The sequence below is a fragment of the Fukomys damarensis genome, unplaced genomic scaffold (assembly GCF_012274545.1).
Source record: "Fukomys damarensis isolate Sample0158 unplaced genomic scaffold, DMR_v1.0_HiC HiC_scaffold_16, whole genome shotgun sequence".
NCBI lineage: Eukaryota > Metazoa > Chordata > Mammalia > Rodentia > Bathyergidae > Fukomys > Fukomys damarensis.
This window is the reverse complement of record NW_022900928.1, coordinates 31,032,796-31,048,471: the sequence shown is the minus strand read 5'-3', so window position 1 is coordinate 31,048,471 and position 15,676 is coordinate 31,032,796. Positions and strand designations below refer to the sequence as shown.

General features: G+C 38.3%; 1 protein-coding gene across 2 annotated transcripts in view; it reads left to right on the top strand.

Annotated features, from left to right (window-relative positions):
* The window catches only part of Ints4 (integrator complex subunit 4), a 120,942-nt gene that overhangs the window by 44,084 nt on the left and 61,182 nt on the right, over positions 1 to 15,676 (top strand). For both annotated transcript variants that reach the window (XM_010633305.3, XM_010633306.1), the window contains 4 exons: positions 3,608 to 3,679; positions 5,474 to 5,648; positions 10,597 to 10,802; positions 14,293 to 14,435. In XM_010633305.3, the coding sequence (XP_010631607.1) occupies positions 3,608 to 3,679; positions 5,474 to 5,648; positions 10,597 to 10,802; positions 14,293 to 14,435 (596 nt within the window). The remainder of the gene's footprint in view (positions 1 to 3,607; positions 3,680 to 5,473; positions 5,649 to 10,596; positions 10,803 to 14,292; positions 14,436 to 15,676) is intronic.

Sequence of the window (15,676 nt, the reverse complement as noted above, 5' to 3'; positions counted from 1 at the left end):
TTTTTTTTTTTTTTTTTTCTTTTCATTAAATCATCAGGTCATATTAGTTCTACCCCCTTGACATCTAAATCTCTATCTTTTTTCCATTTCTGCTGATTCAACATTAATTTAGGTAATCTCACCATTTTCTAGTGCGATCTTGCCATTTGTGGATTTAGAGTAGAAAGTTTATACTTGGGAAGTTGAGGCAGGAGGATCATGTGTTTGAACCATATTGAGCTACATAGTGTCTCAAGAAAGAAAGGAAAAAAAAAGCTTAGTTGGCTGCAGTGGGCTATGCCTGTAATTCCAGCCTGAGGCAAAAGGACATCCTTGGTAATTTAGAGAGACCTTGTCTCAAAATAAAAACCGAGCTATAGATATATAGCTCAGTGAGAAAGCCTTGAGTTCAGTCCCCAGTACTGTAGAAAGAAAGAATGAGAAAAAGATAAAGTCTTAGCTATTTTTAGGAAATTTATTGCAAGTGATATATAGTTTTTTGAGGCCTGAATTTGAATAGTGTCCCCTCTGTGTTACTGAGATGCGAGAGAGCTCAGCTTAAGGCTTTGGAGAAGGGCATTGGGAACTATTGATGGAACAACGTAACACCAGTTAATTGGAACTTTTATTTGGTGAGGAGAGGGAGTGCCCATTAAAAGCCAATTACTAATGGTGGTATTATGAAAGAAAAATTTAGGAGATCTTCAAAATTTCTATTTCTTGGGCTGTGGCTGTAGCTCCGTGGTAGAGCACTTGCCTACGGTATGAGACCCTGGATTCATTGTCTAGCCCTGCAAACAAACGAACACACACACACCCCTTACAAAATCGATGTTTGGATAAAAACTAAGTGTTAGATTTGACATTGGCTCAGGTCTGTGTAGCAAACTATACCATGTGGAGATAAGAAAAAGTTGTTTTTAAACTATTTTAGTCAAAATAATACATTTGTTCTCATCAAGACATAGGAAAGCATTAGTTTGGGCAAGGATATTCCAAAAGAACATGTACTTTTCTATGGAAAATGTGTTTGGAAAAAAGACCCAAGACTGTATAAGCATTTTCATGTTTATTAACATGGCAATTAGAGAAGGACGCATTCATTTAGAATGTCTGAGACCTATTCTTATATAGCTTCTTAAACTGATCTCTCCTTTCATTAGCCACACTGCCACATGACATATATTATGAGGTATAAATCTGTGTTATCCCCTACTCAAAACAAGCAGTTTATCTAATCTCTCAATTTAAACTCTTTACTTCTACCAAACAGCTCTGTATAATCTGATCCATACCTATCTAACCTGACTCATTTTTGGCACCTTATCTGTATGTTCCAGCCACAAAAGTACCTAATGTGCCAGGTGTGGTGGTGCACGCCTGTAATCCCAGCACTTGGGAGGCCGAGGCAAGAGAATCGCTGCAAGTTCAAAGCAAGCCTGGGCTACATAGTGAGTTGAAGGACAGCCTGAACTACATGGCGAGACTTTGTCTCAAAATAAAACAGACCCACCTAATGTTTCCCACATAACATTTTCTCTTCTTCACGCAGTTATATTGTGATTTGTAGTTCCCCAAACATCTCCATGCCCTCACTGATTTTTTCAGTTCCCATAGCTTTCTTTATAAATATATATTGTATTACTTCATACCATGATGCAGTTATCTGTCACTTTCCTTCACTAGTCTGTGAGATCAACTATAGAATTGATGCCTTTTAAAAATAATTTTAGTTTATTAGTTCATGTTTGCAGTACATAAATTTACATTCCTTGTATTGAGTTGTTAGGTGTATATAACACATCTTCATTCCTTTTTTCATCCCTTTCCCTCCCCTCCCTCCCCTTCCCACTCCACCCATCTCCTGATCCTTTCCTTTTTTATTTTCATTTTTGTACATGTTTGCAGCACATTGTATTTACCTTCCTTGTGTGTACATGTACATTTCACATTCCACTTCCTTTCTCTTCATCCTATATCCATCCCTCCCTGCTCCCTTCATCTCTTATTCTCCTTCCCCTTGAGAAATACTTGTCTCCTTACTTTCTACTGTCTGTCTTTTATTTTGCTCTTTATTTTTACTCTGTATTTCTCATATAAGAGAAACTGATAATTAAGCTTGTGTGTCTGATTTATTTCACTTAACATTACGGTCTCAAGGTGCATCCATTGTGCTACAAATGACTCATTTCAGAATAGTATTCTGTTATGTGTAAGTACTATATTTTCTTTATCCTTCATCTATTGATAGACACATAAGCCACATCTAAGAGTTATCAGTTATGAATTGTGCTGCTATAAACATGGGTATACATGTGTCACTATAATATGATGTCTTTAACTCTTTGGGGAAGATGCGTAGAAGGGGATTAGCTGGGTCAAATGGAATTTTTAGTTTAGTGTTTTGAGGAATCTCCATACCAATTTCCATAGTGGTTGTACTAGTTTATATTCCCACTGACAGGGTTATATAGAAACGCTCCTGTATTCTCTCCAGCATTTGTTACTGTTATTATTATTATTATTATTATTATTATTATTATTATTTCCCAGGAATTGAATTTAGGACCTTGTGCTTGTGAGGCATGCACAGTGCCACTGAGCTAAATCCCCAGCCCTATTATTATTTTATTTGTTTGTTTGTTTATTTATTGGTACTGGGGATCAAACTGGGACCTTGCCCTTGTGAGGCAGGTGTGGTGCCATTGTGCTAAATCTCTGGCCCATTGTTTGATTTCTTGAGGATGGCCATTCTTTCTGGGGTAGGATAGAATCTCAGTGTTGTTTTAATTTGCAGTTCTCTAATGGATAGTGATGTTGAGCATTTCTTCATGTGTTCATTGGCCATTCGTACTTAGGTGAAGTATCTATTTTGCTTACACATTTTTTGATTGGGTCTTTTATTTTAGAGGTGTTCTAATATTTTTGAGTTCTTCATTCTAGATGACTAGAAAATATTTTGTCCTATTCTGTGGGTTGTCTTTTCTGTGGTTGTTTCTTTTGCTGTACAGAAGCTTTTTAATTTGATATGATCCCATTTGTTGATTCTTGGAACTGTTTGCTGTGCAACTGGGATCTGTTCAGAAAGATCTTACGAAGGCCTGTGACTTCAAGAGTTTTATCTGTTTTGCCTTCTGGCAGGTTAAGTGTTTCTGGTTTGAGTTGATATATTTTTATTTTGTATTTCTGTTTCTGGGAACTGTGGGCATATAACTGAATGATTGCTAAATAAAATAATACTAATAATAGTATTTACTTCATAGAGCTATAATGAAGATTGAGTGTGTGTATGTGTATTTTAAGGGCTCTTTCAAGTAGTGCCTTGCTCACATTAAGCTCTGTTTAGATGTTAGCAGCAATGGTTGATGCTGTGATTGATTGATTGATTGATTGGTACCGGTGATCAAACTCAGGACCTTGCGCTTGTGAGGCAGGCGCAGCACCACTGAGCTAAATCCTTAAATCCTGGCCTTTTTTTTTTTTTTTAAATGATATTCCTGATGATTTGGAATCTACAGGCATCTTTTCTATCTTTATGCATTTAAGTTGGTTGCAAACTGAATGTTTAAGATAAAATATTCAAAACATAGAAGTTGTTTAATATGCTCTGGATTCTTTCTTTTTACAGGGCTCTATGGAACAAGTCAGTTCTCATTTCTTGGAACAGACCCTTGACAAGAAACTGATGTCAGATCTGAGGGTAACTTGAATTCTTTGTTCTTCAAACTGGGTACTGTAACCAATATCAGTGAAGTAGTATACCGAGTTATGTTGATTTAATTTAGCTGCTCATGTATTTGTTATATTAATGTGGGGTTACTAGATTACATTAGTTTAAAATCTTAGCAACTTGAATCAAATTACAAGCTTCTTCATTGAATTTTATATTATAATTTAATACTTTACACAAGTCATGTTTTACAAAGAAAAAGCAAGATTATCTTTCTATTTATTAGAAGCAACAAAGGCCTGGTCTCATTTTGTGAGATGGTTTTGCCTGTCAGGACTCCTTTTTAACAGTTTTCACTGAAGATTGAGTGTAAATCCTCTCTCCGAATGGTAACTAACTGCTTCTGTGCAAAGTCTGTAGTCTTTGACTTGACAGTTCTCTAATATGGTTGGCAGTACCAAATGTGACTGAGAAAATTGAGTGCATTCATTGTCAGTGCCTTGACTTTTTAAATTATAAAAGTGATAATGCAGAGCTGTAAATTTTTTGGTGGAGGAAAGGGGGAGACAATTTACCATATTCCCACTATCTAATATAATGACTTTGGTCATTCTGGTATATTTCTTCCAGTTCATTTTCTTATGCATGTTTTAAACATTGAATCATTATATACAGATAATTTCATTGTCTATTTTTACAGTTATCACTGTATTATGCACTTTTTTCTATAATAACTTCATACTTACCATTTTTAACAATGGATTGCATATTTTAAGTAGTTATGCCATTTTTTTAGCTCTTCTGCTATATTTTTTATTTTTCTTTTACTGTAAATCTTATAGAATATCATCTTGGTACATATCAGCTTTTTTCTAATTATGAGTTATGCCATAAGATAAATTCTTAAAAATGGTAAGTAGTTGACTTCTCTGAGAGCATTACCTAAGTGGGAGTTTTTTCCCCCATTGATATGGTTTGGTGGATGTGTAAAGATGGAAATGCTTATGGTAAATGGGTGTCAGATGTAGCCCTGTATCCTTTGGAGTCAGATACTTGTCTCATCAAAGCCTCTGAGGTGATCAGCTGTGAGTTGTGGGTTCACCCTGAGATGATTCATAAGAGCTGATCATATGCTGGGTATAGTGTACCCGCCTGTAATGCCAGCACTCGGGAAGCCGAGGCAGGAGGAGGGCAAGGAGTTCAAGGACAGCCTGAACTACATAGTAAGGCCCTGTCTCCAAAAAGAAAAAAAAAAAAAAAAAAGAGAGAGAGAGAAGGAGGTGGACATATGAAGCAGAATGTTAGTTCATTCATTTAAGACAAGAACCATAATTGTCAAGTTACTGAATATTTATTTTTGTTAACCACTATATTCCCTCTTAGGTAATCTATGGAAAATGAACTTACTAGATGAGCACTGTGTTGTTCAAATAGAACACAGCTTGCCATAGAGAGACTTTAGAATTCTAATGAGATGGAAAAACTTGTCAGTGTATTGTGTGCCTAAGATAGTATTTGGAAAGGTACTGCTATTGTTTGCCTCACTTGTGCTCCCTTTCCTATATAACCACCTGCTGATCAACACCTTCTATAGCTATCTGTACCCCCTTTCATTAAGATATTAAAAAATGTTGCAAACTTGGGGAGCCTTTTATCTAATTTTAAGTTGAATCTGCATTTCTCTGCTCTGAACCATTGAGTAATTTTTTAAAAGTGTAACTCTCAGAGAACAGTTTTATTTCATATGTTGTCTTCTGCTTAAAGTACATCTTAGTGGTCCCTCAAGAGCCTTCTACAAGTGGTAATTGTTTTTGTCTTCTTCAGAGGAAACGTACTGCACATGAGCGTGCCAAGGAACTTTACAGTTCAGGGGAGTTCTCCAGTGGCAGGAAGTGGGGAGATGATGCTCCCAAGGAAGAGATAGATACAGGGGCTGTGAACTTGATTGAGTCAGGAGCTTGTGGAGCCTTTGTTCATGGATTGGAAGATGAGATGTATGGTAAGTATGACTGTACTCATACTGTAACAGTAGCCCCCATTTACTTAGTGACTGCTCTGCTAGGCATTGCATCAGAAAGGAAACGTGTGGTCTCATTTAGTCCTCATGATCATTCAGTGAAATACCTGATGATTTTTATTTTATAAACAGGCCCAGGAGTATGATACAGCAGTGAAGAGTGTGGGCTTGGGGTTTAGTCAGTGCAGATTTAAATTCTAGTATTTCCCTAAGATGGGGATAATAAGTGTCTTTCTGAACTGTGCAAATTGATGAGGTTCTATATATGTGACCTACTTATAGTAAGCACTTCATAGTAAAAAATATTAATATAAACAGTAACTTGTTCTTAGTCACCCAGGTAATAAGAAACAGAAAGATTTAAACCCAACTGTGTCTAATCACACAGCCATTATATGACTGATGAAGATGTTCTTTTGCTTTCTTTTTTCTTTTTTTTGTACTGGGGACCAAACTCTGGACTTTGAGCTTTCAAGGCAGGTGGCAGAACCACTGAGCTACATACCCGGCCCTTTCACTTTCATTTTGGAAAGATAATTTTGCGGGAATAGAATTTTAGATTGGTAATGATTTTTCCCCCTAGTCATTCATTCATTCATTCATGGTTCATTCATTCATTTATTTTGGTTTTTTTCGAGACAGGGTCTTACTTTTTGGTTCAGGCTGGCCTTGAACTCACTATATAGTTCAGGCTGGCCTTAAACTTGTGGCAATCTTCCTGATTCAGCCTTCTGAGATTACAGGTGTGCACCACTATATCCAGCCTGCCCTAGTCTTTAAAGATGTTGCTCCATAGTTTTCTTTGAGAAGGCTTCTGTCATCTTATCTTTGTTTCTTTCTGTACCTAATGTCTTTTTTCCTGCTGTTAGAATTTTTTTCTTTATAACTGGTTTTAAGCAATTTAATTATGATATGTCTTAGTGTATAGAGTACAATAGAAAAATGCAGTGATTAGCCGGGCGTGGTTGCGCATGCCTGTAATCCCAGCACTCCGGTGGTTGAGGCAGGAGGATTGCTGTGAGTTCGAGACCAGCCTGGGCTACATAGTGAGTTGCAGGTCAGTCTCAACTACATAGTGAGACCCTGTCTCTAAAAAACAAAACAAAACAAAAAAAACCAAACAAACAAAAAAAGAAAAATGAAGTGATTGTTTAAAAAAATTTTTTTACAGTAAAAGACATTGTAATTAATCTCCCTTAACATAATCCCCCTTGCTTGAAACACATTTATTCCATCATTCTTGTCACTTTATGAAGCAATTTGTGGAAGTCCTCTTTTGAGAGTGTCTTTAGTTTCACTGTTGAGGCTACCTCTAGGTCCTGAATAGATTTTAAATGTTTTTTTTTTTTTTTTGTGGTACTGGGGATTGAACTCAAGACTTTACACTTGCAAAACAGGTACAGTGCCACTCAGCTAAGTCCCTGGCTTCAAATGTTTTCCTTTTATGGTCTATTTGACTTTTTGGAAGACCCCGAGGTTGCACAGTGCCAGATCCAAGAATAAAATGTATGGTGACACACTAATGTTTTTACAATCCTGTCTTTGGATGGCACTCAGCGGCAGCATTCACCATATTTTTATCACACCTTGTAAACACACTCTTTTTTTATTTAAACATTCACTGTGTATTTTGATCACCCCTAATAGTTTCCTTCATGTTTGTTATGTTTAGAGTTTGTTGAGCTTCTTGGATCAGTTTATAGTTTTTATCACATTTGGAAAAATGTTTTTTCATCCTATAGCCTAAGTAGTTTTTTTTGACCGGGGTGGATGGGTGGGGGTGGTACCGGAGATCGAAGTTGGGACCTTGTGCTTGTGAGGCAGGCGATGGCACCGCTGAGCTACATCCCCAACCCAGCCTAAGTAGTTTTTGATCCTATAGCCCTTTAGGGGTTGCATTTACTTGTGCACTAAGGGTCCTGAAGCTTATCCTTTCCCATGCTCCATACTTTACTGTTTTTTGCTTTTACTTTCTTTATGTTTTATTCCTACTAGCATCTATTGCTTTATCTTTTGAGTTCACTAACTTTTTTTTTCTTTTTTTGTGATACTAGGATTAAGCCCAGGGTCTTTGCAGTGACTGAGCTACATTCCTTGTCTACTTAGCCTATTATCTGTGTGATTTCTAGGTTGGATAGTACATACTCTTTGTACTTACTAAAAAGAGTTTAAAAGTATACCATGTTTTGCCCTTGATCTTAGTCAAAAGGCTGAGAAGCAGTAGTATGCTGTGTTTTGGGAGCAGCAGCCTCATGCATCTCATGTTAACTGTGTCTCTTGATTGCATCAAGAGGGCACATCAAGTAATTGACCTATACTGTCTAGGTCTGTGTGCGCACACACTGTGATGTTGGTACAATGACAAAATTGCCTACAGATGCATTTTTTCCAGAATATATCTTTGTTGTTAAATGACGCATGACTGTATTTTGCCTATGTCTTACCCTGTGAGATCAAACTAATCCTCATTATTCCTTCTTGGCCAGTAATAAAAGTTCAGTAAAGCTCTTGTAATTTCCATTACACGATGCTGTCTATGTGATGTAGATTGTAGAAGGTCACTGCTTTGTGGTGGTTGACTCCAGCTTCCTCATTTTCAGTGAAGGTAAATAGACTTGGGGAGTAACATTGGTCTTCCAAGTTTTAGAATAAATTTGTGTTCAAGACAGAGCTCAAATGAAGGTGTTAACAATGTGCATATAAAGTTATCAGAATAAAACTTAGAAGGGCAAGAGTATTATTTTTGAAAAGTCGTATTTTTGTTGCTGGGCATGGTGATACACTCCTGTATTCCCAGCATTCTGGGAGGCTGAGGCAATAAGATTGTCTATTATTTAGGCAATAATGATTAGGGAAAAAAACTACATGTTTAGTACAGATGAGATTTTTACCCCCAAATGTTTCTTATTAATGATGTTGGGAAACAATCTTATTCATCTTTGTTATCTTCGTACTAGGCACAAAGCTAGTAGGTAGCTAAGACAGGATCAGTTTTTCTTTTTATGTTTGTTCGTCGTTTGTTGTTTCTTTTGTTTTGGCTTTGGTTTTTTGAAACAGGGTCTCATTATGTAGTTGAGACTGACCTAGAACTCACTATGTAGCCAGGAAGGTCTCAGACTCACAGCGATCCTCCTGCCTCAGCCTCCCGAGTGCTGGAATTATAGGCGTGTAGGATCACTTTTTCTTTTACCCATTAGTGTAGCAGATTCCTTTTCTCTGCACTGAATTCTGAAAAAGTCTGTGACATACAGTGTTTCCAACATTTCTAACAGTCCATTAGGAAATACTGGATTACTTACCTGTAGCCAGGCTGTACAGGTAGAGCAAAACTGCAGGTTTTTTTGCTTTTGATTAACATTGTATCAGCTTAGGTTGTGCTAATTACCTCCTGTAGGACAGAATTTCCTCTGTGAATTTCCCTTGATGGACTCAAAAAGATGAGTCAGTATGGTGTAATAGATAAAATCCTGGGAAGAAGAGCCAGCAGTTAGTACGCTTGGGTTTATCTCTGACTTACTTTATAATTATTAGCAATTTCATGTTTAAAGCATACTATGAAGAAAATCCCTCTTTTCTGATGAAAAGGAAAAATTCATAATTACTAAGAAAAACCTGAATCATCTCCCTGTAGTAAACTGTTTTTAACATGTCCATGAAAACTTTCTTATACAAAAGATGAATTATATCAAAAAAGACAAATTATATTTGTGAGTTTTTGGTACTTGGGATTGAACTCAGTGCTTGTGCTTGCCAGGCAGTTGCGGCACCACTAAACTACATCTCTGACACCTAAGCTGTTCATTTTGTTACAGAACCATTTGGGAATCACAGCAAATGTTTTGTTTGAACAAAACCACAGTGTATGGAAGTTTTGTTTATGTTGCCTATATCTTATTCATGTCTCATCCCTGTTTTTTCTCACTTAATACAGAGCTGGCATAGTGTATTCAGGAGACATTTATTAGTAAATGAATCAAGAGCTTCCTGGTTTAATGACTTTACTGTTAACATTATTCAAAATCACCTTCCAGGTTGGTGGGAGGATCACTGACCACATTTTCTCTGGGACTTTTGTTATCTAAATCGTAATACCTTGCTGGGCCAGAGATTTGGCTCAGTCGTTCCACTGCCTGCCTTGCAAGTGCAAGGGCCCCTGGTTCGATTCCCAGTACCAAAACACACACACACACACACACACACACACACACACACACACACACACACACACACACACACACAAAATCATATACATTGACCTAGAAATGATGCTAACCTAAAGTTCACAGAGTGCTAGTTTCTGCCCTTCTTCATTTTCAGGCAAGTTAATTCATTTTGCTAAAATGAGAATAATGATATCTAGTCTATTTTAATCTTAGCAAAAATGATATACCTTCCTGTGCTGTGAATTGCTGGGTGTGGTGGTGCAGACCTGTGATCCCAGCAGTCAGGAGGCTGAGGCAGGAGGATCGCTGTGAGTTTGAGACCAGCCTGGGCTACATAGTGAGTTCCAGGTCAGCCTGAACTACATAGTGAGACCCTATCTCAAAAAACAAAAAAACAAAAGAAAGAAAAAAAAAGAAGCTGAATAAATCTATGTGTGACTTGATCCCATGTACGCAGAATCAGATTTGAACTTTAGTTCTTATAACACCAGAATCCATGTTCTTAGATCAGTGTGAAAGTAACATGGAGGAGATCTTCCAGGGAGAATTCATAGAATAGTAGAGAGTAGAAGCTGGAATGAACAAGAATTCATGTTGGATTTTTCCCATGATTCTTAATTCAATGTGCAGTTTTACTTGTCCTTTTTTCCTTTTTTTTTTTTTTTTTTTTTTGGTACTGAGGATTGAACTCTGGGCCTTGTGCTTGTGAGGTAGGTGGTGGAACTACTGAGCTAAATCCGTAGCCCCGCTTGTCCTTTTTTCTCTAGAGGTTCGCATTGCTGCTGTGGAGGCCCTCTGCATGCTGGCCCAGTCTTCACCCTCATTTGCTGAGAAGTGCCTTGATTTCCTGGTTGACATGTTTAATGATGAAATTGAGGAAGTACGCCTACAGTCCATACATACAATGAGAAAAATCTCTAACAATATTACCCTCCGAGAAGATCAGCTAGACACCGTCCTGGCTGTGTTAGAGGTGAGTGTTTCCAATTTGGTAGTAACTTCCTCCCCCTCTTTTTTTTGAACTAGGTATTGTGCTAGGCACTGGTAAGCATTATCAGTAATATCAGGCAGCACAGTTCTGCATTCCCAGTGTATCCCTCTCCCAAGATGGAGGAAATGGACATTATATAGGAAATTTGAATATGCTTGGTATTGCCATGATTAGGAGAGAATAGGCTGCTCTAGGAATAAAATATCTTTTTTATCTGCTGAGGTGAAGTTGAGGAGAAAGTGAAGAAAAAGTGCTGTGTGGACATTTGAGGGAAAAGAGTAGGACATAGGCGTTTCTTTTAGGGAGTGAATGATACTTGTGGAAAGGAACAACAGAGGCGGGGTAGTGTCTAAAGATCCAGAGGTATGGGACAATATGATGTGTTCCTGGAATGAAAAGGGGTTCATTGTAGTGGTAGTGTGCAGTTAAAGAGATGGCAGAGAGTGAGATGTACCTACATATAGTCAGGGCCAAATGGTGAAGAGTTCTTTTCAGCTTTTGATTTGATTTTATTCTTGTAGTGAGCCATATGTTGTTGCAGAGGTATGTGGGATCAATTTGTTCAACCCTATAGTTTTATAGAGAAAAAAATCATTTGTCCAAGGTCATACCACCTTTATGTGGCTATGCCAGACTATAGCAGGTTTTCTTCTCAGGCTGTACTACTGTGTGTGGTTCATGGATTTTTTTAATAAAGTGTCTGGATTGTATTTGTGAACACTGAAGTTAGTTTCTAAATATTAATAAATGGAATTTGGCTTTAATATCCCTCCCATATGAAAGGGAAAGCAATTTGATGTTTAGTTATTAGGATACTTGTTTCAGATTTTTGCCATATACTTCAGAAAGCAGGTTGAGTGCTTTTTTGGTGCTAGGAACCAAATCCCAGGGCTTTGTGCCTCAGAGGCAAGCACTGAACATCGAGCTACATCCTCAGGCCCAATACTCTATTGCTTTGAGCTTTAGCTAGCTGACCCTTCTAGCTGGAATTCACCTTTTTTGTTTGTTTGTTTGTTTGTTTGTAATTCACCTTTTTAAAAAACTATGTTGAGTTACTGTCCGGCTGATAGAAATGAAAGAGAAATCCACTTATTTATTTAATAAGCCCTGTCTGTAGACTGGAAATATGGTATAATCAAAAACAGACATTCCCTGTTTTCACTGATATTCTTTTAAAAAAGTGATTTCAGATAATGAATAAATGTTTGGCAGAAGATAAATGGCATAAGGGTGGGAAACTTCACTATAATTTAAGTGGTTAGTAAAGCCTTTTGAGATGATGTTTGAATTTACTCTTGAATGACAGAGCAGGGAGCCATGTGAAGACTAGGGAAGGAGCTGCAGGTCAAAGGAACAGCTAATGGAAAGGCTCTATGCACACTGAGCTCCAGTACATTTGCAGAGTAGAGTAAGAAGCTGAATAAACAAAAACAAAACAAAATAAACCCAAAAAACTGAAACAGAGTAAGAAGCCAGTATGGATGGGACACAGTGAGAAGGTAGGAATGTGGTATGAAGCCATTGTCAGATGTTTGGATTTCATTTAAGCATTATTGGAGGCCATAGGAGGATTTTGTGAAGAGGAATGACATGTTGATTTTCCCCTCCCCTTCCCCCTTTCCCATCCCCTCTCCTTCCTCTCTCCCTCCCCTCCCCTCCTTTCTTCTTCTCTTCTCTGCTTTTTCTTTTCTCTTTGTTTGTTTTTTTGAGACAGGGTCTGGCTGTGTAGCCTAGTGTGGCCTCAAACTCACAGTGATCTCCCTGCCTCAAGCTCACAGTTCTTTTTCTTGAAGTCGTCTTGAAGTTCATATCAGATGGGCTCTTTTCCTCATTAATTGAATGTATATATATTTATTGAGTACCAGGACCACGCATCTTTTTATTTTTCATGTTACCATTTTCAGCAGGTTTTATATATTGTTCTGTCTCCTTGTGGAGATGATTAGCTCCGTACGTAGAGTGACTAAGTGGTACTGTTCTACATTCCTTTCAGGGCCCAATGTTGTGACTGTACATAGTGAATGCTTAGTAAACATTTTCTAGTTATTTATTTATTTGGTTACCAGGGATCAAACTCGGGACCTTGTGCTTCCAAAGCAGGCAGCGGAACCACTGAGCTAAATCTCCTGTAAACATTTTCTAAAACAAATTTCGCATGTTAAATCTATAACTGGGAATTACACAGTTCTTAAGCAGTACACAATCAAAATTTTTTTCTTGTTTTTCTAATCAGCCTAGCTGTCTGCTATCAGAAGTGGAGATTTGTTCATGGAGGAAGCATTATATCATATGGTTAAGCTCACAATGTTTAGAGCCAGACAAATCTGAAACAACTTGTTTCCCTCATTTCTTTTTTATTTTTCTGGGACAGGGTCTTGCTATGTACAGGCTGGCCTTGTCCTCACAGTGGTCTTCCGCCTCAGACTCCCAAGTGGTGGGATCACAGGTGTGCGCCACTGCACCCAGTTGTCTTTCATTTCTTTTTGTCCTTCCTTTTTCCCTTTTCTCTTGACCACCTCTTATGTGCCAGGCTCTGTTCTGTGATAGTGAATAAAAGCCATAGGCCCTATAACTTAGACATAAGGGAAACAGACAGACAGTGGCACAAAGAAAGGCCTAATGGCAGTAGTGATTTCCCAAGGAGGATGTCAGAAGCTCTTGGTCCTTGGGGGAATAAGGGAGCACAAGTACCAATCAGGGAAGGTTCTAGAGTTGAGTTCAGAAAAGAAGCATTGAGGTACTCACTTTCAGGAAGAGTTGGGAGTATGAGGTAGAACATCTTGGCGGATATAGATCTGTGGTTGATGCTAACATAGCACAGTTGAAGGACCAAGAGGACTGCGTGGCTGAGAGAAAGAGCTAATAGAAGTGTGTAGAAGCTGGGTGTGGTGGCGCACGCCTGTAATCCTGGCACTCAGGAGGATCGCTGTGAGTTCGAGACCAGCCTGGGCTACATAGTGAGTTCCAGGGCAGTCTGAAGTACATAGTGAATAGTGAGACCCTGTCTCAAAAAAAAAAAAAAAAAAAAAGAAGAGAAGTGTGTGACGTGTGAGATTAAGCTAGACGGCCGGGTGGGACCAGCCCATGTGGAGCCTTGATGCTGTTTTCAAGTATGCTTCCATTTCATTGCTTTTATGCTGCTGTCCCTTTTGACTATCCTATTAAAATATTCCACCTCTCCTGTTACTCTTGCCCTTGTCAGCTGTCCTTTTTCATAGACAAAGGGAGGCTCTTAATATGTTTGGCATCATGATTGAGTTCTAGACAGGAAAAAAATAATAAGGTTAAAGAGTAAAAGGGGTTAGGGCTATTTGTATAGCCTTTTTATTAATAAAGTTATGCCAGCAAACTTCCCAAGACTTTACCATGTTGGCACCTTAAATAAGAAGGAGGTTAGGGAGAAGGGGATGAAAGATGGAGCCTGGGTTTACTAACTACCACTGAATACTATTATTACCTTTTTTTTTTTAAGGATTCATCCAGAGATATTAGAGAAGCTCTTCATGAACTCTTATGCTGTACTAATGTTTCAACCAAAGAAGGCATTCATCTTGCATTAGTGGAACTGCTGAAAAATTTAACCAAGTACCCTACTGATAGGGACTCCATATGGAAGTAAGAACTCCCCCCCCAACTTACCCACTGAGCTGATAGGGCGTGGTAAATGTACAGTGTTGGCATTATTTGGTGGCTCATAATAGATGGCCCTCAGTTTCACCTTTAATTTAGAGACCTGACAGTGTAACCAAAGTCTTAGGAGCCTGGTTCCTAAAATGAGTATCATTTAAATTATTTATTTGTACATCTGCTCACCCAGCAGATATCATGCATCTGCTTTGTGCTGACTAAGCATCAATTAGGTGGTGGGTTTTAGGGTATAGAGTGAATCCATTAGAGTTCCTTTTACTTCTTTCACTCCTTTGTCTGTTTTGGATTTTGTGCAGTATTGAAATCATCGAGGGCTGGGAATTTAGCTCAGCAGCACCATGCCTGCCTCACAAGCTCAAGGTCTTGAGTTCAATCCCTGGAACCCCCCCAAAAAAATGTCATTGAGATTAGAGGCAGGGCTGGCATTTGATTTATAAGTGGGAAATACTCATGGTTCCTCCTAATTACCTGTACTTTTACTGATTGCAGTCAAGCTGTTAACACTGTTAATGAACTTCTATTTGAAGAGCTACTTGCAAGCATGTAGTAATGTAAAATGTGTTATGGTAATCTATATATTTAAATGAGCATTTAATAGCATAATTTCAACTGTATAGTTTATTGGTTTTTTTTAAAAAAAAAGCTAGTTGGGGCTAGGGATTCAGCTCAGTGGTTCTGCTGCCTGCCTTGCAAGTGCAAGGACCCAAGTTCCGTCCCTGGTACCAAAGGAAAAACAACAACAACAAAACCTAGTTACTGAAAGTAGAAAAACTGTGAGTTAAATCAGGTATTTGGAAGATACTGTTGAGGTGCAGGAATCAAACCCAGGGCCTGTTGCATTCTAGGTAAATTATGGCTGAACTACACCCTCAGGCCCCTGGAAGATATATTAAAAACACCAGGAGACTCTTTCACCAGGCTTTTTTTTGTGTGTGTGTGTGTGTGTGTGTGTGTGTGTGGTACCGGGGATTGTACTCAGGGTCTTTGCACTAAACTGTATCTCCAGCCCCCCTTGCAGAGTTTTACTAGTACATGTTTGTAGTACATATTGAGTACATTCATCATGAGGAGTTGGTACATGTACATAACACATCTTGATTCTTTTTATGACCCCTTCCCCTTCCCTTTCTTCCCCTCTCTCTATCTTTTTGTCTCCTTCCCAGCTCTTTTTTTTTTGAGATAGTCTCCCTAACCCTCCCCTCCCCTCC